This window comes from Tinamus guttatus, unplaced genomic scaffold (genome assembly GCF_059628265.1).
Source record: "Tinamus guttatus ecotype Peru unplaced genomic scaffold, ASM5962826v1 Tinamus_guttatus_pri_ptg000142l, whole genome shotgun sequence".
NCBI lineage: Eukaryota > Metazoa > Chordata > Aves > Tinamiformes > Tinamidae > Tinamus > Tinamus guttatus.
Window position 1 is genome coordinate 736,119 of NW_028288676.1, and position 25,932 is coordinate 762,050.

A 25,932-nucleotide genomic window follows, 5' to 3' on the forward strand; every position below is an offset into this window, starting at 1 on the left:
CCCCTTTTTCCTCCCTAAACCCTCACCGCTCCTCCGCGCGCGCGGCGCGGGCGGCAGACAAAGGCGAGGGGCGGCGGCGGGCGCCATGCGCGCGGTGCGGAAGCGGTGGACGGCGTGCACCATCAGCATCCTCCTCATCGTCTACAAGACAAAGGAGATCGCGCGCCCCGAGGAGCGCCAGGAGGCCCCGCTGCCCGGGTGAGCGCGCGGCGCGGCGGCGCGCCCGGCTGCGCGCACGCGGGGCGCGACACCCGCGCCCACCCGAACACACCCCCCTCGGGTGCCGGCGCGAAGCCGCCGCGCAAGTTGTGCCCCGGAGGCGCCGCCAAGTTGCGCGCCCCACGGGGCGGTGTGGGCGGCCGGGGGGTTTTCCCCTTCCCTTCCCTTTGAGCGGACGCGGAGCCTCTCCGTGCGCTGCTCTTCCTGCTTTCCTCGCCCGAACTCGCAGCTATCCCGGGAAGAAGTTGGGTGTCCAGCCACGCCGGGCTCCGCGCGCAGGGACGGGGCTGCTGTTGTGCCGGGAGCGCGGGGTGGCGCGGCGGGATTAGCGTTAGTGGTAGTATTAGGTGTAGGCACTCGTGTTTCGTACTACGCCGTCCTGCATCTCGAACATCGCTAAAATGATTCAGAAATTAATGGTAGATATCTGAAAAAAAAAAATCCAAACGATCTCTCCATCTTATGGTTATAGTATGTTGTATTTGCCAATATCTACAAGGTATGAAAAGAACCGGGGCTTTAGCGTTAGCTGAAGCAAAATAAGCAGGTCTAGGCATAACTGCACGTGCTGATAGTGCTGCTCCAGCCGGGCTGGTTAGTTATGTCTGGACGTCTGTGAAACTTTGTGTGCGGTGCCAGTGATGCTTCCAGTGAAAGGACTCGGAGCCTTGGGGGGTTTTGATAGGATGCTTGGGGAAACAAAGTCACTTTGTTTCATGTTGTTGCAACTTGCGCACCTTAAGTATGCTTTTTATGACAAAATCTCTCAGACTGTAAAAGCATGTGCTTCTTTAACTGAGCTGTGCTGTCCCATCCATGATTGTTCAATAGACAAAGCACATGCGTTACACAGAATATGATCTTAAACTGCATTATATCCTGCTGATAGAAAGTATGCTTTCTAAAGCTCTGAGACCTTCTTTTTTTATTCCTAATGAGCTGTATTCAGGGTAAGAGATGGTCTTGCTGTGGTGGTCTGGTTGGTCACCAAAGCAAGGTAGTTCAGAGTTGAGGTTGGCGCCATAAACCACAAGTTGCCATCACTTTTAGCAGCAGCAGTTGTTTTATAGATATTGGCGAGATTTGCTGCAGTTCTAGAAGATGCGAAGTGCTCCCAGTTGATTTTACCCTTGAAGAACACACACATACATGTATGTGTGTATATATATATATATGTATATATATATATATATATATGTATATATATGGGGTAAATGGAACTTTTCTCTGCATCACTTAACATTATTTTAGATGAAAATTAAACTAATACTAAAAGTGAAAGGGGCATGTAAGCAAACACCATCATGTCGATAGGAGAGCTTTAACACAAAGTGCTTAGGACCTTCTTTCAGCTCATGAGACGATAACTTAGGATTTTCCCTACCTTATGCAAAGTTTGTAGCAGATGTAAATTGTGAATACTCGAGACACCCACATTTCAAATGGTTTTTTACTTTAGCCTCTTGGAATGTAATTTGTTGCTAAATTTTGTCACCTGCTTTCCTTTTAAAGTGTCCAAAGGGTAGGTAACTTTTTGCTCAGCCTCCACTGGAGCCACCTCCGAAGCTCCCTTTCCCTGTGAGCTTCCCTTGATGCCCTTGGGCAATTTTCCTTTGGATGCCTATGGTCTGTGCTCTTGCAGAAGATTACAGGCAAGAAACCTATTCCTAACAGTTGTGCCTACGAAAACAGTAGTGAACTTGCTCACTGAATAGGAAAGTAAGCACCTTGAAAAGCAACTATCAAATACCTGTTAGTTTTGAAGTGTGGTGGGTCTGGCAGCTCGTGCCCATCTGGTGGCAGAGCTGGCGGGAGCAGGAGTGGTGGGGATCATGCACGAACCCTGCACCATCCTGCGTGACCCGGCACCGCGCTGCCTGGCGGCGCTGGCTGTTCAGTAGGTGGCACTCGTAGCTCTGAGTCAGCTGCAAACGGGTCCCCACTGCAGTGACGGGCTGCCTGGGGGTGACAGAGGGACATGGCGGGGTTGGTGGTTGTGTGTGTGTGCGTGCATTTCTATTTATTATTGTTGTTTTGCTGAATGAAGTGTAAAAACCTTGATAGAATTCTCGAGTAAGACAACTTGCTACTTGCAGGAGTTTTTGCAATCACGGCGTTCTTTGCAGAGCGACACCAGGTACCAGTTTTGTTAATTTAAGCTTGTTAATGTCCCTTTGCAGCTTAGTTCTAGTTTAATCTGCTGCATAATTGACCGAACACTAACACTTTTATCTACTGTAATAACATTGTGGTAACACTTGCAATGGAGCGGGATCATGTTGTGCTCTAAGCACTTAGAGAGACGGGGAAACCAAAATCAGCATTTCCCTAGAAAGCCTGTGGTCTTTTGTGGAGACTGTAACGAAACAGCTTTCATGCTCCATTTTGGTGGTCAAATGTCTGCTGGTCAAAAATCCTATTTGCAAGTCAAGTGGAGGTAGTAGAATAATTTCTAGGGAAGCTTCTCTTTCTTAACAAAGAGATTTCTCACTATTACTGTGCTGTGCATCTCTGATGCTATACCCAAGGAATGTGATATATTAAACAATTATGGATTAAACAGCTATGTTTGAACTCAGAGAGCTGAATGGTGCTCTGGTGTATAAATGGAAACAGTATGGTTGCACATATGGAGATAGAACAGACTTTAGACCTAAGACATGAGACCTGCTTGCTGAGTTTTGGCGTTCTTGTTAAGACTTGTGTGGCCCTGTGTGTTGAGAGGGTTTTGGCTGGTAACTTCATGGCTCTTTACCAGATATTCAGTGATCATCAGCCACTGCTTACTGCAATTTTCATGTTTTAAGGTTACCCTACCAAAATGTATGGATATGATGAGGTTGGTGAATAGTAGACAGCCAAGTCTGTCTGGCCGTGTTCTAGTGTTTCAGGAAGCCCTGGGGAAATTCTGTGTTTCATATACCCTGAAACTCCAAAATTCCTGGTGTGGAAGCCTCCTAGTACTATTAGGAAGCAACAAAAGTTAATGAGAGCAGTTCTATATAATGTGAGAAACTGCTGGAGGAAAGAGTGAGAGTTAAGGCTTAATTCTTAGCCCTTGAAGTTTGGAACATAGGAGTGCACAGTCTGTCTCACACATATACTGAGGCAAACCTGGTCTGACGTGCTTTTTTACAACTTGGAGTTAAATTACCTGCAGTTTGGAGTTTATTGTAATAAAATTATAGAAAGAAAATAGATTAAATTATTAGATACAAATCTCCCATAAATTTTTCATGGGTTTAGTTTATTTCATTTGGTGAATGGAGTGGGTGAGAAGGGAACTAATTGCTACATTTTGCTGTGGATGAAAAGACAGTGTTCCCGGTGCTTGCAATCTGAATTACTTCAAACTAGAACCAGCCTTAACATAACTGTGTCTTTTCTGTGTTGCATTGCAGAGATGGTGAGCTGAGTTTGAGTAGATCAATGATCAATAGCTCTGATAAAATAACTCGAAAGGGTGGCTCCTCAATCTTCCAGCACTCTGCAGAAGGTTGGAAAATCAATTCCTCATTGGTACTGGAGATAAGGTGAGTGCCTTAAAGTTCCTTCCATGCTACTATTGCCTATATTTCTTCTGGTCTAGAAAACTTTGTCATTTGATTCATGCTTGCAGGTTAAATGTTTTATAATTTTGCACTGGCCTAGGTGCAGTGTTAAATGCAACCGAATGACCTCAAGATCTGAAGTAAGGTTGCCCTTCCCAAGAATAAATAACATCTTTTCATCACGTTATGTCAGTCTGTCTCTCGAGGACAATGTCTACGTTATGTGTGTCTGCCTTGAGCTGGTTATCTCATGTTTTCTCCAGCTGGTGATGAAGAATTGGTGCTTTTAGGACAGATCTCATCTCCTAGCTGCCTAAAATAGGACAGATGTAAATATCTTGAAAGTACCTGTATTTCTCTGTTCTCTGAAAAGAGAGCCTAGAGAGATGGCCTAGATCTAGAGGCCAAGAGAGGGGCCATTGGGTGTATGGTCTCTACCCTGGACATCCATGACTATTCTACATGGTGCTGGTGCCACTTCCACCAGGTGCAGTTCTCTGTCTCTTGACTGTGGAGGACAGGAGGAGTCTCAGGTCCTCGTGGTGGCAGACACAAAAGCAAGAGTTCAGAGGAGTGACATCAAAATTTTGTTTTGGTGTTTCCTAACCATTGCATCAGGACAACCATCACTGGGCACTTGTCATCCCTATCAGAGGAGGATATCTGGGGCATGCAGGCTGTGGAGCTCAGATTAGTGGGACAGAGGGCTGAGCCCCTTGTGCCCTGTACAAGGAGATATAAAAGTGGTTATTTTCCAGCAGCAAAGGCATAGCAGGGTGAATTTTTGATCTTCTGAATCTTAGCACTGTTTTAGAGCTGGGTAGGAATTTGATCTAATGTGTTTTTTATGTCACTCTGATTTTGATTATCTTTGATGTTGTATCAATTAGAGGGCAGTTTATGAAATCCTTTAAAAGGTGATGCTTCTGTGTGCAATAGGCATGGCCTCTCTGAAAAAGGGGTTTACACCTCCTCTTTTATGTTCTTCCTTCCCAGGCAAGGAGAAGATATTGGTAGTGGGGGAATGACTTGTGTATTAAAAAGCTGTAGTGAAAGTAATCTGTGGAGCAGAGGCAATTCTTGAAATTCTTGGATTTCTTGAGCAAGGGCAGAGGCAGCACAGACCCTCTGCCATTGGGAAGGAAAAGAGCAGCAGGTTTTGGGTAGCAGCAATAATTTCTACAACTGATGCTCTGGAGCCAGGGGCTCTGTCCCGGAAACCGGGCAAGCTCAAGGTGTTCCGCGTGGTCTCAAACACCTGCGTGCCCTGGGATGAGGGACCCTGGGGTTCAGCGGTGCCCCCAGCACCTGGGCTTTGTGTCAGGGCACCCCTGCCTCTTGCCCTAGAATGCAGCTGAGGAGCACACCGGGGCTGCTGTTGCTCCCAAGGCCCTGGCGCAGATGTGGCCTTTCTGACTGGCATGTGGTTGTTGTAGAAAAGCTAATTTCTTCCCCAAGATAATTTAGGGAAAAGAAGCAGAATTCTGACATCAATAACAATATTTAAGATTTAGGTCGCTATAACTGACAGTTTAAGGTGGACATATAGTAACTTGAGAAGTGTCAGAAATTCAAATCGTAAGGTATAGTTCTGACAGGAGAATAAAACTGTACCACTTTGCTTTTGATGTAAATTGATTTGTTTTGGAAGTTGTTCGGAGAAGCGGAAACCTATAATAACTCATCTTAGTCATCGCATTTTGGTGATGAATTAAGTATCATATATTTCAGAACCATTTAAAAACAATATATTTTGTTGGCCTGCTCAGGCCAAACAATAAACAAATGCTAATATTGCAGACATTCTTTAGGTAAAGTTAAAAGAGAAATGGGAGTCTGGGATACTTCTGAGATGCTCATTTTTGCCCGTTTCAAAAGCAAACAGTATCATTTCAAGTCAAACACAGGGTACTTTTTTTTTTTTTTTTTAAGCTTCTTACTACATTCATATCACCTCGTTCTACCAAAAACCTGAATTTCAAAAACAAACCATTTTTCTTCTTACTGTTGGGGGATCAGAAAGTTCTTTCACTCTATAAATGTGCTCATAAGAAACACCGAGATGTAATTAATTGGCCGTTCTTGAAACTTCACAGTAAAGGATATTTTTTTGTTTCAATGAAGAAAAATGTGAATCCTGTGCACTAGTTTTGTCAGTAAAGATCCCAATTGGTCAGCACAGAGATTTTCTGGAGAGTAGAGTGCGTAAGGTTGAGGTTACTTAAGTGCCTGCTTTAGCATCTTTTTGGGGTGAAATAGCTATCCTCATGGACAGCGGCTGAGAGAAGAAGGTGTTTTCACTGATCTGATACAGGATTTTGGATTAATGTGACATAGGGCCAAAATTTGACCAGAGAACCAGCTGTAGCAGCCGGTGCAGGTCCTCTCCATGCATGGCACACTCGAATATGCTCCTCAGCCGTGAGGGAGGGGAGCTGGGCACGTTTGCTTTGCTTGCAGAAACCACAAACAAGCCTGTGTGTCCCGCTCCTGCTGACTAAACAACATGCACTCTTCTTTCACTTTTGCAGGAGGTTTGCTGTACAACTTTCTTTCTTGTCACAGCAGTGAGAAACGTCTTAGCTGTAAATATTTTTACACCTGTAGAGCTATCAAGACTAACTTTAAATGTGTGTAGCAACCTCCTGCAGTGTTCTCATGTTGAGACTAACGGTTGGGTCCTCCAGAGTACATTGCCTGCACTGTGTAGACCATGAAGATGATTCATACTCTATCATTGCAACTGTTAATGTGAATAGTGTTTGAATTGTGGTGTGAGGTTTGCCATAGCAAATACTAACAAGAGGAAAACATAATAAAAAAACAAACTAGCACCTTTTGAATAATGTATAAAAACTTGTCACTTCTTAGCAGTGGAGAAACAATTTGTGAACCCATTAATGTACAGCACACAGGCATTTCATAAAACTTATAATCATCCTAAAATGGCAGGTACTGTTGTATCTTACATCAGCTTGGCATCCACAATAAAAAACTTAAAATGTAGAGAAAATGTGATAGTCAGTTTTGCTATTTGCAAGGATAGCGTGATTTGTGCTGTGTCTAGACTAGCATTTTGGCAGCTAGGGCACTGTGCTTAGCTGTTTGCCCTGTTGGCTGTGTGTCCACTCTTGCCATTTTATATTTGCTTGGGCTAATGATTGTTTTCTATCAACTGCAGAGGTCTCTTCTGTTTGCTATTGGAAATGAATTTTTGACCAGGTTGTAGAAATCAATGAGTGAAGCAGTTCCACAAGCAGGACCCCTTGGAAGGAGGAAGAACTTCTATAGGGTATCTGGGCTCTCAAGATGCTCTGCAGAAGCAGAGCAGAAGACCCAGTCAAGTGGGTATAGCAGGCCCTTTGGAGGTGCCTGCTTGGAAGAAAGAGCTAGGCTTTGCATGACCGAGATGGGGATGGTGAGTATTGTTAGCTCATTACTAGAGCCTGCAGCAAATCTGCTGCCTTGCCAATTTTGACCATACCAGTGGGAAAGTAAGTGATTTGTTTGGAATGTATGGTACCTTCTTATTGCTGACAATTCCTTTTAAGGATAATTAGTAATTCTGCTGCCCAAGGAAAGAAGACTGCTTGCTTGATCCTTGACTGAATGATTCAGTCATGTGGGACCAGGAGCAAGAGGATCCACATTCTGTGGGGTTTTGTGCCTAAATTCTTCATTGTTTGTGGCAATGTGAAGGTTTTCCAGTTGTGGAAATTGGGAATTTTCAGTTCCATTCAAGACTTTGCTTTCAGAACAGAGATGTGGCTGAGGTGGTGCAAACCTGCGTGCGGCTTGGGCAGGGCTAGTGCCAAGCCAACACCTCTGTGGTCTCTGTGAAATGAAACGCAGCCATGAAAGCTCGAGCACATGATTTTCCTCTTCTTTTGAGTAAGTGGGGTCATGTATTTGCATTGGAAGAAACAGATAAAGGTTTTGAATCGCAGGAAGGCAAAATGAACTAAAAAAAAAAAATCCTCGTGCGTGTCTAGGATGTGCTTATCTGTTTGTGATGTGTCTGAGAACTTGTTGAGTGGAGATTTCCTGTCAGAGAAGTGTGAGAACTTCTTTTAGAGGAGGAAAAAAAGACTTCCCTCACAGAAGGGCTCAGATTTTTGTTGTTATTTGTCCTGCAAGATGATATGAAGCATCTATGATATGTCCTCAAGTGCTAAGCAGTGGCCATGCATGCTGGGTTTCCAAGCCCTCCTTTCCCTGTTGTGATGCCACTCGAGATCTGTGGCACAGCCAGAGTGAGGAAAAATATATGTTTGCTGATCTTGCTAGAGTGGCAAGTGGAAACCTGTGTGCAATGTTCACGAAAGTTGCAAAGTATCTCCTTCAGATTGGTCTGGAGGAGTGCTCAGTAAAAAAACTGGCTGGTTATATATTGGGCTGGTTATATATATTATAGAGCAAATAAAAATATTGGGATGTGAGTAACCCTCGGCCTTCCAGTATTCAGCGGTTCTTTAGAGAAACAAGCCATTGGTCTCTTGTTTTGACAGCATGTGAAAAGTCCTCCCCGTCATCACATAAAGGGCATATTCATGAGAACAGAGCTGAAAGTGCTAAAACTGTGCTTACAAGTCCTAACTGGTGTCAATTTATTAAAAGCCTCCATGTGATCAATATGTATAGAGAGCACATAGGAAGGAAATACTGGGAAGGAAGGATGGTTAATCACACCAAGCTGTGCGCTTCTCTCTTGCTCAAGCCTGTGGACGCGGCTTGGCTTTTAACTACATGTTGCTCCTCAGGTGCTGAGGGTGAACAGAGTTGCAAAGCACAGCGGCTTTGAGACGGGATATTTTTAGTGTGTCTGTGTAAAATCGACAAGGTGAGCCTGCGGCATGCAGGAGCATAGAGCTGAAATCCATCCTTGGAGCTGTCTCAGAGCCACAGGCGAGTGGTTTTACACGGGGCCAACCTTGACCCCTGCTTCCATTTCCTCCAGTCCAAAGGTAGTTTCTGGAGTGCTTCTTCAAGGAAAGGGGCTTCTAACTGGCCGTGTGTTCACCCAAGCCATCTTCCTCGATTCTCCTGCAGACCAGCCGGCAGCAGCAGGGTTCTGTGGAGTGTGGGGTGAATGTCCGGCAAATCGGGGCATGGGAGGGCCTGTGTGAACCCCTTGGGGAGAGTCCACAGGAGAGCAGCAGAAAGGTTCAGAGGTCTTAAAAAACATGCATTAGATTAAAAAAAATGAAGGTTTATTAGCCTCAAGTGTCTGAAGACTCTTGCTGCAGAGCAAGGCTTTATTGCCTGATGATTATCAGTTCTCCATGTGCACGGTGCATGGAACGGGAAGGGCTTCAGGTACTGCGGGACCAATCTCAGTTTGCATTGGGGAGGACGGGGAGACAGAGATTGCAGATGGGTGAGAGGAATCTTTCAGCACTGCCTTGCTTGGACATTTGCATAAAAAAGTTAGTTCCTAGAAGTCAAATACTTATGTGTTTCTTTTTGTTTGTTTATTTTTTCTCCTTAATGCAAGCGATTCTGTGGCAGTTGTGGGAGAGATTGCTGCAGGATGATAGTGTTGTGTACTGCAAAGACTTTTGTGCACATAAATAGAAAACATGTATTTTTCTGGGGCTATGTGGTGACATCTTTATATCTTTTGGAGAGCTATGCAAAGGCGGTGGTATCAGTTAAATACGCTTCATCAGATAACCAGGCGTTGCACTCGGCGCTTGAGCAGTTTGAACATCTGTTTCTGTTTATCAAAACAAGCTCAGGTCAACCACAACTTGGGGCACTGTGTTTCTGAGAGTCGCAGAGCAGGCTGCAAACAGCTGCTGGGCTCCAGTCAGCCCCACTAGCCCCTGTGGTCACCTGCCCACATCAGGCTCCAGCCGCACCCTGGGACGGTTTTGTTCATCAAAAGAAAACTTCAACCCTGCCTCAGAAAAACAGTTTATTTTATAGTGTGGCTTGTGCTTTCAGAGGTCCCTTCCATACAGCATCTTTGCTTCAAGTTTCACTGAAAATCATGTTGTCCCCTCCCTTCTTTATCTGAGCCATGAAATTTCTGAATTAGCACTTCTTTATTCCTAACCAACATCAAGACTGACCAAGAAACCCACGTATGCTCTGCCCTTAATTTTTGTCGTATCTATTAGTGTAATTTTCCTCTTAGCATTAGGTGGAAAGGGCAAGTGCCACCATCCCTGCGCTACAGATGAGTCAGGGGAAGAGAGGAACTTAAAACAATGGCACAAACATTTGCACACTGAATCACGGTTCTTCCGGATTAAAAATATTTGGACACAGTCAAGTAGATCAATTAAGAATATTTTAATGCAACAGTTATTGCACATCTCACACGGACACATGGATCCTCACACATCCTCCAACACCTGGTCCTGTGTTTACCTGTGTGTAAACCTCACAGCTTCAGCTAAAAATGTGCTCTTAGATATGTGAGACCATACTAAGATTCAGTGACTTCTGGCCATCTCAAAGTTTTAAGGAAAAATAAATTCCTTAGGCATTTTGAAATTTCAGCTCTCTTAATGATTTCTCAGTTACCTAAATTTAATCCATCTCCATTTGAAACTCAGTGGAAGACTTTTCTGAGCCTAAGCAGGTGTGTAGCATATGCTGCCTGCATGTTACTCTCCTCGGTTTAATACAGGAAGCCAAGGCTTTTATTTTTCATCACTGTTTCCCTAATGCATGGCAGTTTCTTGTGTTTTAAAATAACATGTGAGCTGCTCTGTCTACACCAGCATTGCCCCTTTGCTACCACACATAATAACAAGTAAAAATAACAGGTCTCTCCACATTGCAGGTAACTTTTCTGTCTTTTTGCATCTCAGCAAATGGCAGCTGTGAGGGGGAGCCCCAAAGAGCTCCCTACTGCCATCGGGGCCTGGTGCATCTGCCTATCTCTGCATGCAATGGCTCTGGTCTTGGTATTTAATAATTTCAGTTGTTTTTAATGCTGCGGGATCAGTCGATTTCTTTTTTCCATCTCTTTTTCATTCTATAGCTGTTTACATATTTATCTATTAAAGGGTGCCCACAAAACGAGGCTTATCAAGCCCACAGGGCTTTCAAGTCCACTTGAACTTGCCGGTTGAGGAAGAAGCTTTATTGTGCTTTACAGAAATGTTTTTCCTGGTCTTGTATGCCACTCGATAAAAGCTTTAAGCACTTGAGGTTTGAATATCCCCCACCCCCTGCTTCTCTCCTGGAAGACCTTTGCCAGCCTTGGCACCAGTGTCCTTGCTGTAGTGCCGCTTTATCCGTGCAATAGCTGCAGAAAGGAGCCTTAAATGCTCTTCTCTTATTCTTTTCCCCTTCGTGGCTTAAGAAGAGAGAGGAAATACTTGAAAACAAAGTTTTTATTGTGTTTCACTTCCCCTGCAGCAGGCAGGGTTGGTCCCAGGGCAAGCGCTTAGCGTGAGGAGCTGCAAGTGGCTGGTCCCGAATGCAGCCCCGGCAGCTGGCTGGGCTCCGGAGGCGTCTGCTGCTCATCCCAGTCTGATGCCAGCTGGGATGGTTCCCCACCACTTGTCCCTCTCCGCCGCTGGCTGGGATGGTTCCCCGCCACAGCGCTGTGTCTAGTCACCACTTCTTCCTGTTTTGGTCCTATCTAAGGAAGTTCTGCTCAAAAAACTGATTACATAAAAATAGCATCCTCTTACTCAACGAAACACTATGCTTTAAATGATCTTCCACCTGCTGACACCAGTGGAAAATATTAATGTGCTCTGCAAGTCCGGGTCATTCGCAGTTTTCAGTCAAAGAGGTCTGTGGTGGCAGCCGAGGTCCTTTCCAGCTTATAGCTGCAAGGACTAAATACACGAGGGAGCCGGTGCAGGCACTGGTCCATGCTGAACCACTGTCTTAAAGATGTCTATTCTGAGCTGGTGAATTTAAAGAGCCTTATTTTTTTTTTCTTTAATCCTCCCTTCTAAACCTCACAAGCAGGTACAAATTGCTGTGACTTAGCATCCTCAGTTGACATTTAAGCAGACATACTTCACCTGCTGTTTGCTGTGGACTGGGAATTACTTAATTACCCCATCCCCTGGACCTGTGCTATCTGATAGCTTGATGATGAGCAGCTAAACCCTGGTTAGCTGTTTAAATGCTTAATTGCAGAGACTAAGCTAAGGGATTGGAGTAAACTGATTTAAAGTGATGATAACAGTTCCCAAGAAGCCCTGCTCTGCACTGAGCTAACAGCCAAGCTGCATGCTAAGCTGCAGTGCAGTTTTAAGCTGATTTTGTTAAATGGGTGCAAAAGATTGAGGGTGTTCTTATTTCAAGTTGATTGGGATAACTTTGGCTGAGCCTTCAGTTAATTAGAAGCAAGTTTAAGCTGAGCTAAATACATTATTCTTGTAGTGAAATAGCAATCTAAAGGAAAACATGGTCATTGCTGAACCAAACTGGCTTTTGAGAGAGGAGAGTAAGGTGAAGTATGTATTCTCTAGCTCATAGAACTCAATCTTTTAACTAATGTATTTTTTAGGAAAACCAGTTGCTCTGATTTTGTCTTTATTTTTTTTTTTAATATATGCATTTAGGTTTGGCTCTGTGCGAAGCTTTGTAAAATATTAATCAAAAATAGTGCTCCCTCTAAGTTCTAGAGTCATTGTCCATTGGTCTGTCAGTGTGTATGAAGTGGATAAACTCTATGCACTGTCATTTTTACAGGTAATACTGTAATTGAGCCTTTGATTTCTACCCTAGCAGAGCATGGGAGATGACCTTGTTCCAGCTGAAGCTGTCTGCCCTCAACTTTGTGCTGGTGCTACTGCCGTATAAGCTCCATGTAGGGGCTGAGTGCTGAGTTTTATCTCTGCCTTTCTGTTGACTAACAGGAAGAACATCCTTCGGTTCTTGGATGCTGAAAGGGATGTCTCAGTGGTCAAAAGCAGCTTCAAGCCAGGAGATGTAATCCATTACGTGCTGGACAGGCGTCGCACGCTGAACATCTCGCAGGACTTGCACAGCCTCCTCCCCGAGGTTTCCCCCATGAAGAATCGGCGATTTAAAACCTGTGCGGTTGTTGGGAATTCTGGCATCCTTCTGGAGAGCGGATGTGGAAAGGAGATTGATAGCCATGACTTTGTAATAAGGTGAGCTCACATTTGCTGCTGACAAGTGTAGTTTGCTCTGTGTTTCTTGGAAAAATGCTGTGAGAAAAACTTTCAGGGATTATTTGAAATTACTGAGTAACTTATCTGAAATAGTACCTTTCCCTGCAAAACTGGCCAAATTAAATATGTTCCCAGGTGGCTGACAAGAAGAGTCTTTTTTTGCAGTGAAAGTAAAATAAGGAGAGAGAGCAGAAAGATTGGTGCTACTTTCTTTTTCTGTTTGTTTTTGTTCCAGGCACAATCATTCTCCTGGTGGTAGGATAAATGCAACGTCTTTTTCCAAAATATCCCTTCTTAGCTCTTGGCCAATAGAGATGGCCTGTTGCAAATTACTAGATTACTTACATGCAGTATGGGGTAGGATTTCAGAGTGATGCATTGCAATTGAACCAGATGGCTGCCATTAAGGTAATTGGAAGTCACACATCTAAATCCCTTCACACTGCTCTAAAACTGTATCCCTGCAGTTTGGGTAGAAGCGTTCATATGCTTCACCTTTTATTCATTCTTCACTCAAACGTGCACAGTATAGTATGTTTGGGCTTCACAGATCAATAGGAAATAAAAAGAAGTAGTTGGCTCATTTGACAGGCTGGCATTATATGGAGAGAGTGAATGTTAGACAAAAGATTCTTTTGAAGCAGAAGTTGCAATTGGTTTGGTTTGAGATGAGTGAAGCCGTGGTGGTAGGAAACAATATAGAATTAGACATCATTGCAGTTTTCTTGCTTTTTTTGCTTGGAGGGGTGATGGTGGTGGGAAAAAAAGTCAAAAGGATATGTAAAAGGAAAATTATGGCCCTTCAATTCATAAATCAAAAGAGGATGTACACTTGCCAGCTGCATGTTATTTGAAAGGCATACCAGAAACTGGCCTCTGTGTCAGTAACACGCATCTCCTTCCTCTTTCTTTTGCTGCTTGTGCCATGGCCAGTCTCTTAAATTAGCATCACTATTGCAAAAGGAGTCCAAAATAAATACTGCATGTTTCGACCACATTTACTCTATGGGAATGCTTTCTTCTTTTCTCAAAGATTAAATATGTTCCACTTAACAGGACATATAAAAATCTAGACAGTAGATTTTATAGGTGAAATTTTCCTTTAAGAAGGTAAAGTCACAATTGCCATTCAGAAAAGCCCAATGAAGCAACACACCCATTTTCACTCAAACCACGTGTGTTCAGCCATGATAGCTTTCTTAAAGACTTGTGTAAAAATAAGAGGTAAGTGATGTAATGGGAAGTATAATCAGGAAGTATCCTGCTTATCATCTGTTCAGACTGCAGAAACATGTCTTATGGTGCAGGGATGCTTATAAAAATCAGTATAGCAATTAGTTCTTGTCTGCATAAAAGCACATTTTTAATGAGGTTCAAGAAATAAGAGTACAGGACCCTACAGTGTATATGGACAGTTTAGAGCGAAAGTTTTGAATTTACAAATCAAACTTTATACGAAGTTCACAGATTCTGCATGGCTAGACAATGTAGTACTTATGTTTTGGGCAGGCGGAGGCGTGCATGTGGATGTAACACTTCTGCTACAGTAAATAGCAAGGAACTCTTTTATATTTCAAGTTGAATGAGAAGACCAGGCATTCTTGAGAGCTACTCTTTCCTATCTTCCATGTTCCCACTCATCTTCCCATCTCTCATGCTTATTAAAACAAAAAAACAGCATGCAACACAGTAGGCAGTTGCCCAGTGTAGTTGTATTGGTGCACTTGGTAACCACCCTGAAATCTGGATGAGTAAAATGTGCTTATTCTACTTAACACCGAACATGTTTCTGGAAATAAATTAAATCTCAAGTGCCGCTGATGCCCAAAACTTTTATGATTCTGAATGCATGCATTTTTCTTCAGTGCTGTGACACATTTGTCATGCTATTTTGGTTAGATATATAATTGTGTTGATTTTGATAGTACTATATGTTCTTTTTCTCTTACGAAAACTGAAACAAAAGTGTGCATGTTTGAGAGAGATTTCTTGGAACAGGAGCATCCTGTGCATGCTAGATATAACACCAAACATATAATTAGTTTCATAATAAAGCTGATAGTGAAGATCTCTTACAGTGAAGAGAATATGATAGACAACCGCCACTATTTGCATTATACTACAATAAATCAAATATCCTGAATTATGAAGCTCTTCTAAAGGTGGTCTGAGCATGTTAGCAGTAACTGATAAAGACCCGGAATATATGCTTTGCTAAGGATACAAGGAGATGGTCAGTACCTGGCACTTTAATTGATTTAAACCTGTCAATTTCTGGCAGTCTCTTTGAAAGTCATCCAAAGCTACTAATAACTGGCCTTTTGGCCTATTCAGTGCCTCTCCTGGACCACTGATCTACCGAGAACAGAAAATAATTGGAATGCTTCTATTAAGAATAATATTTTAAAATAGGCACCCAAAATAGACACGCATAATAAACAAGTCAATGTATAACTGTGTCAGCAAATTTTATAGGGAAAAGAAGGCAATTTCTCTCTTTTAGACAACACCGAGAGTGCTTATAGGAGTCATTTTTTGCAAATGAGGTAATGTTTTGTCAGCTTAACCAGATTTACAGTATTTACTGAATATTAAAGTAGGTTTTTTTAATTACTTAATCACGCAGGACCTTATTTTGTTCTTGCGGATCAGAAATCAAGAGTCGAGGGATATGTCTTTTGCTAGGATAAAATGGATTAGTTCCACGAATTTAGTGAAATCATGCTTCTTTTTCTTCCAGTGGAAAGTCTGACCCAGTCTAGTTAAACTGGGAAACAAAGAGAATCTCTTTTTTATTATATATATATATATATATATAAATATATATATATATAAATATATATATATAAAAATATATATAAATATATATATATATATATATTTAAAAAGTGCTGTCTGTAAACTTTCTTTTTCTCCTATTGCTTTCCTTTTCTCCTTTGGAAGTTTTACACCCTTTTAAGTGATCCTGGCCTCTGGATTACTTCTGTGGCAGGGAGCCATGTTTTACCACTATACCCAGAAAAGGTATCCTGTAGCATTCCAAAATCTGCCCTTCCATAACATAAATGAGAAGAGTAAAATATGAGCAAGTTGATTACACACAAGACCTGTAAATCGCCCGGCTCTAGAACAGGAGCTGTTCCAACACGGTGCTTCTCTTCTGTGTTCCTTCCAGCTAAGATCTAGTAGCAATAGGTCTTATTCTCCTTTGCCTACACTTTCTTATGCCAGGGCTGTGTTAGCAATCTTGCATATATCAGAGAACAAATGTACAAGTTAGAGAAAGTTGTAATTTTTGCATTGCACTAACTACATAGGGTTTCCTGAGAAATGTATATGATGTATGTGAGATGTACTGTAAAATAGTAAAAATTGCTAAGTAATGAGTTTAGGATTCTTGGCTTGCCATTATGTGCCAGAGAGAATTCAGTTCAGTTTTAGGTTCAGAATTTGAAAGCTGCTGAAAAACCATGGAAATCATCTTGATTATTTTTAATAGAACTTAGTATATATGCGGGGAACTCTTCAAAAGCAGGGTATCAAATAGAGTTTTGGAGATTTTTGGTAATAAAAATAACTACAAGAATCCAGTACTTATTTTTGCTCACAGTATCATTACTTCTGCAAAAATCCCATTCATTTCAGTTGACCTATACGGAGAGCAGACCTGAAGTAGCTGACGTGTGTTAAGTGAAGCTCTGTCTGGCAGAGACCTGCCCTGACGAAGAAAGCCATGAGAGGTTGTTGTTCAATTGCTTCTTTCTCCCAGCAGTCTGTTTTCCTGCTACCTCAGCCAACAGCTGGGAATCTTGCTGAATAGCCTTGTAAGTCATCACTAATCAAAACAAAAAAATTACTAGTCAGATGCAGCTCTTATTTTTCTGGGGTCCTTTGACTTTAGTTTTTGACTTGGTCACAAACTGGTAGCACACTTTTTTTTTTTTTTTTTTTCCTCACCTTTTCTTCCAACAAAATGTTACACTATATGAGAACAAAAAACATAGCCCCAAGGCTCCTATCTCCAGTCAGCCTCGATCTCTGATTTGTTTTACTTGAGAAAGCAGGGTCTCAGGGTTGGGTGTTGCCAATGAGGTTAGACAGTGTCCCTCTCAGAACTGGTCCAAACTAAGTTCACAAGACGAAGGAACTCTAGAGCACAAAGAATTAGCCTGACTCATTTTGAAATTATCCTGCAGGGAAAAAAAGGAAGTGTAGGACAATTTCATTCTTAAGTGCCTAATTGCTTACTTCTCACAATATAGATATTTCAATCTAGTAATTTCCGAAACAGTTTCTAATGGAAACAGTTAATTTTTTTTTTTTTTTTTTTTTCCGGGTAGACAGTTATAAACCTGCCAGGACTCTGGATTACACAGCAGGCATGATTGCCCCATGGAGCAAAACCTTCACAGACATAAGAGACCAAAAACTGCAACCTCTTCTCCCAGAAGTTACTGCTTCTGTAGCAAACTGACTTCACTAATCCACTTCTTCATTAACTGCATTGTGTGGTAGGAAGTATGACTTACTGTTTTGGACAGTCTCAGTCAAAAGGCTGCCCTTTTTGCACTTTTTTTGCATGTTCCTTTTATTTTTTTCACATTCTGGACTCACAGACTGGACTTATCCAAAATAATAAAAATGGCATGAATTTAATGAAGATCCATTTGAAATATTTAGTTTCCCCTGCCATCAGGAAATTGCAGAATTGTGCTCTACTTTTACAGTGCTGTAAGAATTACCATGTATAATAAGCCCTTTATAGAGAGTAACGTCTAAAGGTACACGAGCATGAAAAGGCAAAGATAGTGGTATTCCAGAGATGGCTTCTTTCCATTTTTCTGTTTTTCTATGATTAAAATCTCAATTTTAATATTTCATAGCTGTAGGTTTTTTCCATCTAATATGCAGCAAACTTTCAGAGACATAAATTCCCTCCTTTATTAGGGTGTCAAAGTAACAGCATTGGAAATAAGAGTAACAACTCAGTAATTCATGGGTAATGGTGCAGCAAGAACTCCCAATAAGGAGGTAAATCATGTGTGGTGCTACTGTCTGCAAGTATTTAACACCACTTAGACCTTCTCTGTCACTTGGCTGTGCTGCCTCGATGGAGGAGAGGTGGCCTGTCAGTCAATGGTGTTAAGATGCCAAGAAGAAGGAATTTGATGGTTATGGGAAGAAGTTCTAGTTTGGGGAGTTAACAAGTAAGAAAGCTTGTTAGCAGGTAATGTCACAAAAATGTGTCATCTTATTGAAATGAATTTGGTCGCCAATTGAGGATTCTTGTCGGCAGGTGTTAGAAAAATGGGCCTGGAGACATGGTGGGGTGTGTGAACTGGCACATCTGGGAGCATGGGTGTTGTTCCTGCATGGTCCTGCCAGCTTGTAGTGCGGATGCTGCTTATGGCTGTCACGAGAAACTTTCTCTTGAGCTGTTAACAGTGGAGTATGTCAGGGGACTAATCCCCACTCATGTAGTTAAATTGAAGCAATTCTTGTTTTACCCAGAGCCAAAGGAGTTTACAGAGCATTCTAGAATACATAGTTTTTTTTTTTCATGCCTCCTGGAATTTGTTCATTTCCCATAGCAGATCTCCATTTTGGATGGAGGTACATGAACGTGAAAATAGTCATGCTGCTGTTGCACACCTTCATTTGAAGGACAGGGTGTCTATAATCTGGATAGAGGTTGCTCCAGCTAGAGATATCTTCTGTGCTTAAGCCTAGAATTTCAGGTCCCCACCCAGATACTTTGGAAAAATCTTTTGGAAATTGGAAATCATGGTTCAGATTTTGATTCCTACAGGAGTCTGGATGTGAATCTAAACTTAAGTCTGCAGGCTATTCAGGACAAGAGTTTATGTACCTGATACTAGTTATGTTTGTTCCTCACTTTCAGATTCGTTTAATAGCGTTAAGTCTTCCAGCAACAAACTAATCTTCGTTTATTGGTTTCTCAGAGCATATATGTTCAATATTGTGTGATGGATATTTTTGGCTTTGCTCTACAAGGAGACATTAATGAAAAAGAATACACTTTTATGGCATTTTTATGTGGTCTGGGCTTTGTCTTGGTTTCCAAACATTTATTTCAACTGGTAACCCTCAAGTACACAGCTTGCTAAAGGATTAACAAGTGTACAGATTTGTAGGGCAATTTCTGTATTGTTACTGCATGAAGAATATTTTTTCAGTTCCTAATATTAAATAAAATGGAACAGAGTAATCACTTTTACTCGGGCAAGTTTCTATTGCTTTATTTAAAATTAACTTGAAGTTGATGACCAAGTATGGCGCATATATATTTCCTCTTAAACATGTGTGTGCATATACATGAGTTGTATATTTACAAGTAATCTGGCAAGTCTAGCTGCCTCTCTGTGAGGTATGTGGATTCCCATTTGAATATACTTTGAAGAACATGATTTCTTGACTTTCCAGAGAGCTTTGCTCTATAAAAAATGGCATATATATGGAGGGCCATGAAAGCTTCATATCCAAGCCAGGTTGTTGACTTTGGTTTTTCTCCTGGCTTGCAACTCCAGCCCTAGTCTGATTGACCTTCTTTAGACTTCCAGCCATTTTATCCCATTGCAGTCAGTAGACACCATGGACAGATTTGGGAGGAGCTGATGCCTTTAGCCACTCTGATGTTTTGGTCTGGTATTTCAGGTGCTCTGCAAACATCCAGATGCCAGGCAATATTTCAAACATGAGCTCAGTTTCTGCTCTGACTGCATATGTAGTAGTTGTTTGCTGTACATAGCAGTTACTTAGTTTTGGTGCTCATTTTCATGATAGCACATGGGTATAAGTCCTTCTTGCAGTGCCTTTATCTCACTGCCTCTGGAGCCAGCACTTCTCCTTGAGCTGGATAAGGAGACCAGCCTGTGCTCTGCACGTAACATTGTTAGCATAGTCTCGCCCATGGTAACTCCTGGTCACATAGATTATGAACCTACCCACTTATTTAGACTTTGTCCCAGCGGTCTGCTCCAGCTTCACCAAATGTTTTGCACCATGAGAGCAGTTTCTGACCACTTCTGCTGTAGACAGAGTGCTTGGGAGTAGCGAGGGGGTAAGAACTGAATCTGTTAACTGTTGTAACAAGGAGGGGGAAAAAGAACTGAGCCTCTGATTAAAAAAAAAAAAAAAGATTAGATTTTAGATTTAAAGAATATACTTATGGATTTTCTTAAAGAACAAAAAAAAAGAAACAAAATCTTTGCAAAATTTATCTTGCTGGGGAAATCCATATTTCATTAGTTCCTCTGTAAACAGTCAATAGCATGGGCTCAGTAGAGAGTATTTTACAATCTTCATATAACTTGATGGTTTGTTCTCAGTGCTCATATTTACAACTATTTACTAACATGCCCAAGTCAATCATCTTCACAGCTATATGCAACTGTTCCTCCCAACCCGTTTGTGTGTTCTTAGAGTAAAGTCTGTCCTGCTCAAATTGGACCTGCAGCTCCAGCAACAGATGATCTTGAAGGCCTTTTCCAAACCTAATGGTTCTATGATTCTATGAAGCAATGGCACAGCATGAAGAAGCATTAGAGATTATGATGAAGCTTTTATCATGGTACCGAAAGCTATTTACACATACTCAGGTTAAATGCAAAAAATACAATAGCTAGTTTTCTGATGTAAGTAGCTGGGAACAAAAGTAACATCTCCATGAAAATGACCACTACAAGGGTTAGAATCTGGATTTTTCTGAGAAATGATGGAATCATGAATCTTTGAGCTGGTTTATGATTAGGGGAGAACATCAGAAGGTCCATGATATATACAGACAAATGAAATAATAACAAGAATGCATGCAGTTTTAGCATATGTTTGTTAATAAGCTCAGTGCTCGATTCTGGGAAGAAAGCTTCTTCCATGGAGCTGAGGATCCAGAGGGTCTGTTTGAACAAAGATATTCAAGCTTATACAAATACATGGAGATGTTGAATGCAATTGTATATGTGTATATGTGTATATGTGTAATTTACTCAAGGTGCTCATTATTATTTTTTCCTGAAAGCTTCGGACAGTATCGATAACTGATCACTCTGTTACTCTCTTTGCCATTATATTATCTGTATGTCTTCCAAAAATAAGAGAGGATACCCTGAAAGATACTTTTATATAAAACTTTCTAGCCCTCCTCTGAAAATAAAACATAATCCACTATTAGGAGTGCAGGGTAAGTGTTAGGGTGGGTCAGCCTTAAAGGATAGGCAAGCACTTCAGAAATAACTGGCCCGTTTATCCCCTGCTGAAGAATGTGCTAACTTTAATTGGCAGATTTTAGCAGTTGCTTTTGCCAACTTCTTAGGGATAAGAATAAAGTAAAAGGTCATTTTGGACATTGTTGGTTTAATGAGCGTTGGAGTCGATCCTTGAAGGAAGGAACTTCTAGGAAAGCGAGAAGTGACTGTAACCAGGGTAATTATTCTTTTAACTTGGCTAACTACAACTAAAACAGTATTGTTTGTGCCCGTAACAGAACTGGGTATTATTATAGCCATGTGTCACATAGCAAGTGCTCCACCGTAAAGTTAGTTTCTTTGAAAACAGAGCCTTTCAAATGCGCTTTATCAATACATTGTTTCAAACCTGAGTACTGCTAGGAATACATATTTATATGCTTGGGGTTTTTAAAGGATCAAATGCTAAGAGGTGCTCAGCATTTGCAAAGGAAAATGCTCTTCCTGCCCATAATATTATAATCTGGCATTTAATTTGTGGCATTAAAGTGTGCAAAATATGATGAAACTTTTTAATAACTCTTCATGTACAACTCCATTGTCACTGAGGGCATTTGGATTGCTCGTTACTCTTAAATAATACTTTAGAAATCTGAAAATGCCACATGCTGAAAATATCTACTGCCTTATGTGGTAAACCTTTACAGGTGCAGCCTTCAATATTCAGTACATTACTGATCAAATCGTAATGATACTCAAGGTAAACTGTCCTTGTTTTTAGTTTGCCGGTGATGATTCTTTCTTGTGTTCTTAAGGAAATTGCTTTTAGATGCTGCTTCCTAAATGCATAAACTTTTAAACTGAAAAAAGTATCGGGCATTGATGCAGATCAAGAATGGGCTGTCAAAAGACATATAGAATCATGTTAGAACCATATGGTCTATGGTATATACACACTTGCATATGGCATGCAGCTCTTTAAACACAATAATTTGTATGAGTAGGTGCTTTACAGGTTGCAGGGAGGGCAGGGTTTGCAATGCCAACCCCTGTCTCCTGTATTTAAGCAATAGATGCCACCATCTGCATACGTGTGTGTTTCTACTGAAAATTCCTGCTGTACAGAAATCCTTCTTTATTCTGAGATGTTTGTCTTTAAAAGGGGTATTTTCCAAAGCAACTGTAACATGCTGAGTTTGGTTGATTTTTAAGTCTGTTTTTAAAATGTTAACAAGAAATTCCTGGGTTATGTGATAGTTTGAATATGCCATGTGTGCATATTTGTGCTGAATGAAGTTGGAAAATTTGTTATAAAAAATTTAAATCTTACATTTACAATTTTAAATTTTATATTCCTGAACAGAATTTCAGTATTACCAACTGTAGGATATATGGTTATGTTAGGAAAGGTTTCCTTAATGGCAAAAAGGTTGTGTAAACTAGAATTTTAAATAACTATATCCTTTTATCTTGACGTATGATTTAATATATATATATATATTTGTCTATTTATATAATTGAGAAAAAAACTTTGGTGAAAAAGCCTGAAAGGGCTTTTTTTCTCAAGCTTAGAAAACTGCACAATGTTTCTGCCAATTAAACAAGGTTTAAAAGTGAGGAAAAAAAGAAGAAATTGAATAGTTTTCCCAGAAGTTTAATTTCAAAATGGAATGAAGATACTAAATGTCAAAACATCTACTGAGATGTACGGATAATCTAAAATGCCAAATTACATTTAAGATTGGCTTAAGGAGGTATGTAAATCAAATTTAAATACTGTATTGTAAAATCAATTAAAAAAAGCAATGAGTAAGCTGTATAAATTATACCTTATTTGACTGGCATGGCTTTAAGAACGTGAGCTGTTCCCAGGAAATGGTAACACGGTGATGACAAATGAGCCCTAATGAAAGATAATAGATGTTAGAAGGCAGACTCTCACTTATAAGTGCTTATCTAGCTACTGATGCATTGCATTTGTTAAAGCACAAAAACATGATTTTCAAATGTACAGCAAAGTGTTTTTCTCACAGAGTTATTTACATGTAATAATTTTTAAAATTTTTCCTGCGAACGTCCAAGTAAGATAAAATGTTCTGTGATACCACACCTATTGTCATTGGTATTTTTTTCTCACATAGTATGAAATGGGCTTGCACGTTCATTTTTCAGCTTTTCTTTCATGCATACATTTTTCTGATTTAATGTTTCATATTTATTTTCATTTTTTCCCATTAATTTCTTCCTCTTCAGGTGCAATCTAGCTCCCGTGGTGGAGTTTGCTGCAGATGTGGGAGCTAAATCTGATTTTATTACCATGAACCCATCAGTTGTACAAAGAGCGTTTGGAGGCTTTCGGAATGAGAGTGACAGAGAAAAATTTGTGCATAGACTATCTATGCTGAATGACAGTGTCCTTTGGATTCCTGCTTTCATGGTCAAAGGCGGAGAGAAGCATGTGGAGTGGGTTAATGCATTAATCCTTAAGAATAAATTGAAAGTGCGAACCGCCTATCCATCACTGAGACTTATTCATGCTGTCAGAGGGTAAGTGTCTGGAAAAGACTGGTCTGTCCTTGGCACTATGAGACTCATATAATGAGACTTCCTAGCAGACAGAAAGAAGCCCTAGCATAATGTTAAAAGGGGTAATGGTATTTCCATTCTTGTCGTAATGGATTGCATTTATGATGAAGTAAATTTGTTTGGTAATAAATGTCGTCCACTCTTTTAGCCTGCTCTAAAGCAAACAACTGGAATGCATTAGCACTATAACTTTTCGCTTCCCCTTTTATGTACAAAATGTTTTTATTGCTATTATAATGAAAAACTGGTGAGAAAACAGACTGAATTCAGAGCTTACGTGGGAGTCTTAGCACATCAGGGGACAATGAAAGTGCTACGTAGCTTCTTTGGGGCAAGACTATGGAGATAAAAATAAATAAATTTAGAAAGCAAAGGGGTGTAAGAACTTTGTGAACAATAAAGAGATTTGGCAGATCTGAAAATACTGACCTCCTTCCCAAAATGGCCAGGACTTCAAAGCACTGTGTCTCCTTTTGAATTTGGTCAGATGCTTAGACAGCTCAAAAAATAAGAGAGGTCACTGAAAGCATTCATGTAGCCAGTTGTTTTTAAAAACATCTAGCTGTGCTTAGCAAGGAGCCCTTTTTTTCAACTCTATAATTGAACATGATCAACAGATGGCTTTCCATGATGTTGTTGCTCCAAGGCTAGAGCATATAGGTCCAGAAAATCCTTGGAGGGTGGTAGTAGTGCGATATGTATTAAATGAATTACCATAGTTTGAACACATTCTGCTTGTGTTTCCTGGATTGTGCTCTCTGCTTGTGGGGGGATGCTTTCAAGTATTGGCATTGACTTGTACAACCATTAATGATGATAATCTGAAAAATCACGTCTGAAAGATTGTTTTTTACATTAGCAGAGAGAGAATGATTGGTACAACTCATGCCCCAGTAGAGTAGATAAAAAATAAAATCTAAAAATGCATTGTTTTTGAAGATAGTAGGTCTTTTGAATATGCTGTCCTCTGCTGCGGCCAAAATAATTCAACTGTTGTGATGTACATATAATATACCTCTAGCACCAGAGGAAAAGCACTTGGCCCTTTTGGATTTTTTATTTGTTTATTTATTTTAAATTGGAAACGAGTTATTCTGTTTGCTGGTAGAAGGTTGCTTAGTTATTCAGTTTGACATAACTATCATTAAATTCTGGGTTTTCAATGTTTTGAAATTTTCAAGTATTTAAAGTGCCTAAAGCACACAGAGAGGTGCGGTTATTTTCACAAGTGTGTGTAAATCAAAAGATATAAGTTCACTTTCAGTTTACAAAGTGGTGCTCTCATTTCCATCTGCTAAATCTAGCCAACATTGTCCACATGAGCAATAATTCAGGATGTGCAGTCTTTTACTTGGCCAACTGGAGGTTCCTTTATGGCCTCTTAAAGGAAGACAATCTTAAGGGAAGATTGGTCACCTGTGTTGCCTCTCTGAAAGAAAGCTGCCATCAAAATTGCTGTACGATTAGTGAGCAATAGCAATTGCAATTCATGGCAATTGCAATATCATATGATGCAGTGGTTCAGATTTGCTGGGCTCTTGAATCCCCTCTCAAAGTTTGAGGGTGTCTTGAGGCTTCAGCGCTGAACCTTATCTTCCTTGTTATCTTCATCAGCACGTGATCAGCACTGCTTGTTTTGTACCTGAATAAGAATGCGGCAAGAAGTCCAGAGTTAGAAGCCAAGTTCATCTTTGGTCCAGCTCCTGAGCAGCAAAGCGTGATGCACAAAGTGAATATGGCTTCAGGAGTCAAATTTAGCAATGATACAATTAGATATAAAACATTTGAAATGAATTGTCTTAGAAGGCAGACTTAAAATGCCAGCACATCATAATGAGGTTTGTGTTAAAATAAAATTAAATTTAGGGAAAGAATATAATCTCTTTGGAGATTTGAATATCTCTAAGATTTGGTTTATATTTCAAATGGAATGCTAGGGGAGTACGAGAAATTGGCAAGCCAAAGCTCCTCTTAAATTTAAATGTGTCTGAGTTAATAATTAATATTCCCTACAAATAAATAAATAAACTTGAAAATAAAACAGAAAGCTGCTTAATCTGATTATCAGATCAGCCCATTTGGCAGAGTAAGGCCGAAGTATAAGTTTGTTACAGCTACTAACTTCAGTACTAGTTTGAAGCAAATGTACAGTTGGTTCTGCTGCCATTTAAAATGGTGTGTGCACATTTACCTGCTATTTACCTAGCTTAGTCTTAAGGGAAAACTTCATTATACTACATGTGCATTTATCTGTTC

The 25,932-nt window shown here is 40.7% G+C and overlaps 1 protein-coding gene across 2 annotated transcripts; it reads left to right on the plus strand.

The window, feature by feature from the left end:
• Positions 1-24,020, plus strand: ST8SIA4 (ST8 alpha-N-acetyl-neuraminide alpha-2,8-sialyltransferase 4). 2 transcript variants are annotated; one of them, XM_088522004.1, is made up of 4 exons: positions 1-198; positions 3,621-3,752; positions 12,608-12,865; positions 23,344-24,020. In XM_088522004.1, exons 1-4 carry the CDS (start codon positions 86-88, stop codon positions 23,639-23,641), a joined length of 801 nt encoding a protein of 266 aa, XP_088378130.1. In that variant the 5' UTR covers positions 1-85; the 3' UTR covers positions 23,642-24,020. The 2 variants fall into 2 exon arrangements, with proteins under 2 accessions (XP_088378130.1, XP_088378131.1); XM_088522005.1 differs by lacking the exon at positions 23,344-24,020 and having other exon boundaries at positions 12,608-12,869.
• The last annotated feature ends 1,912 nt before the right edge of the window (positions 24,021-25,932 follow it).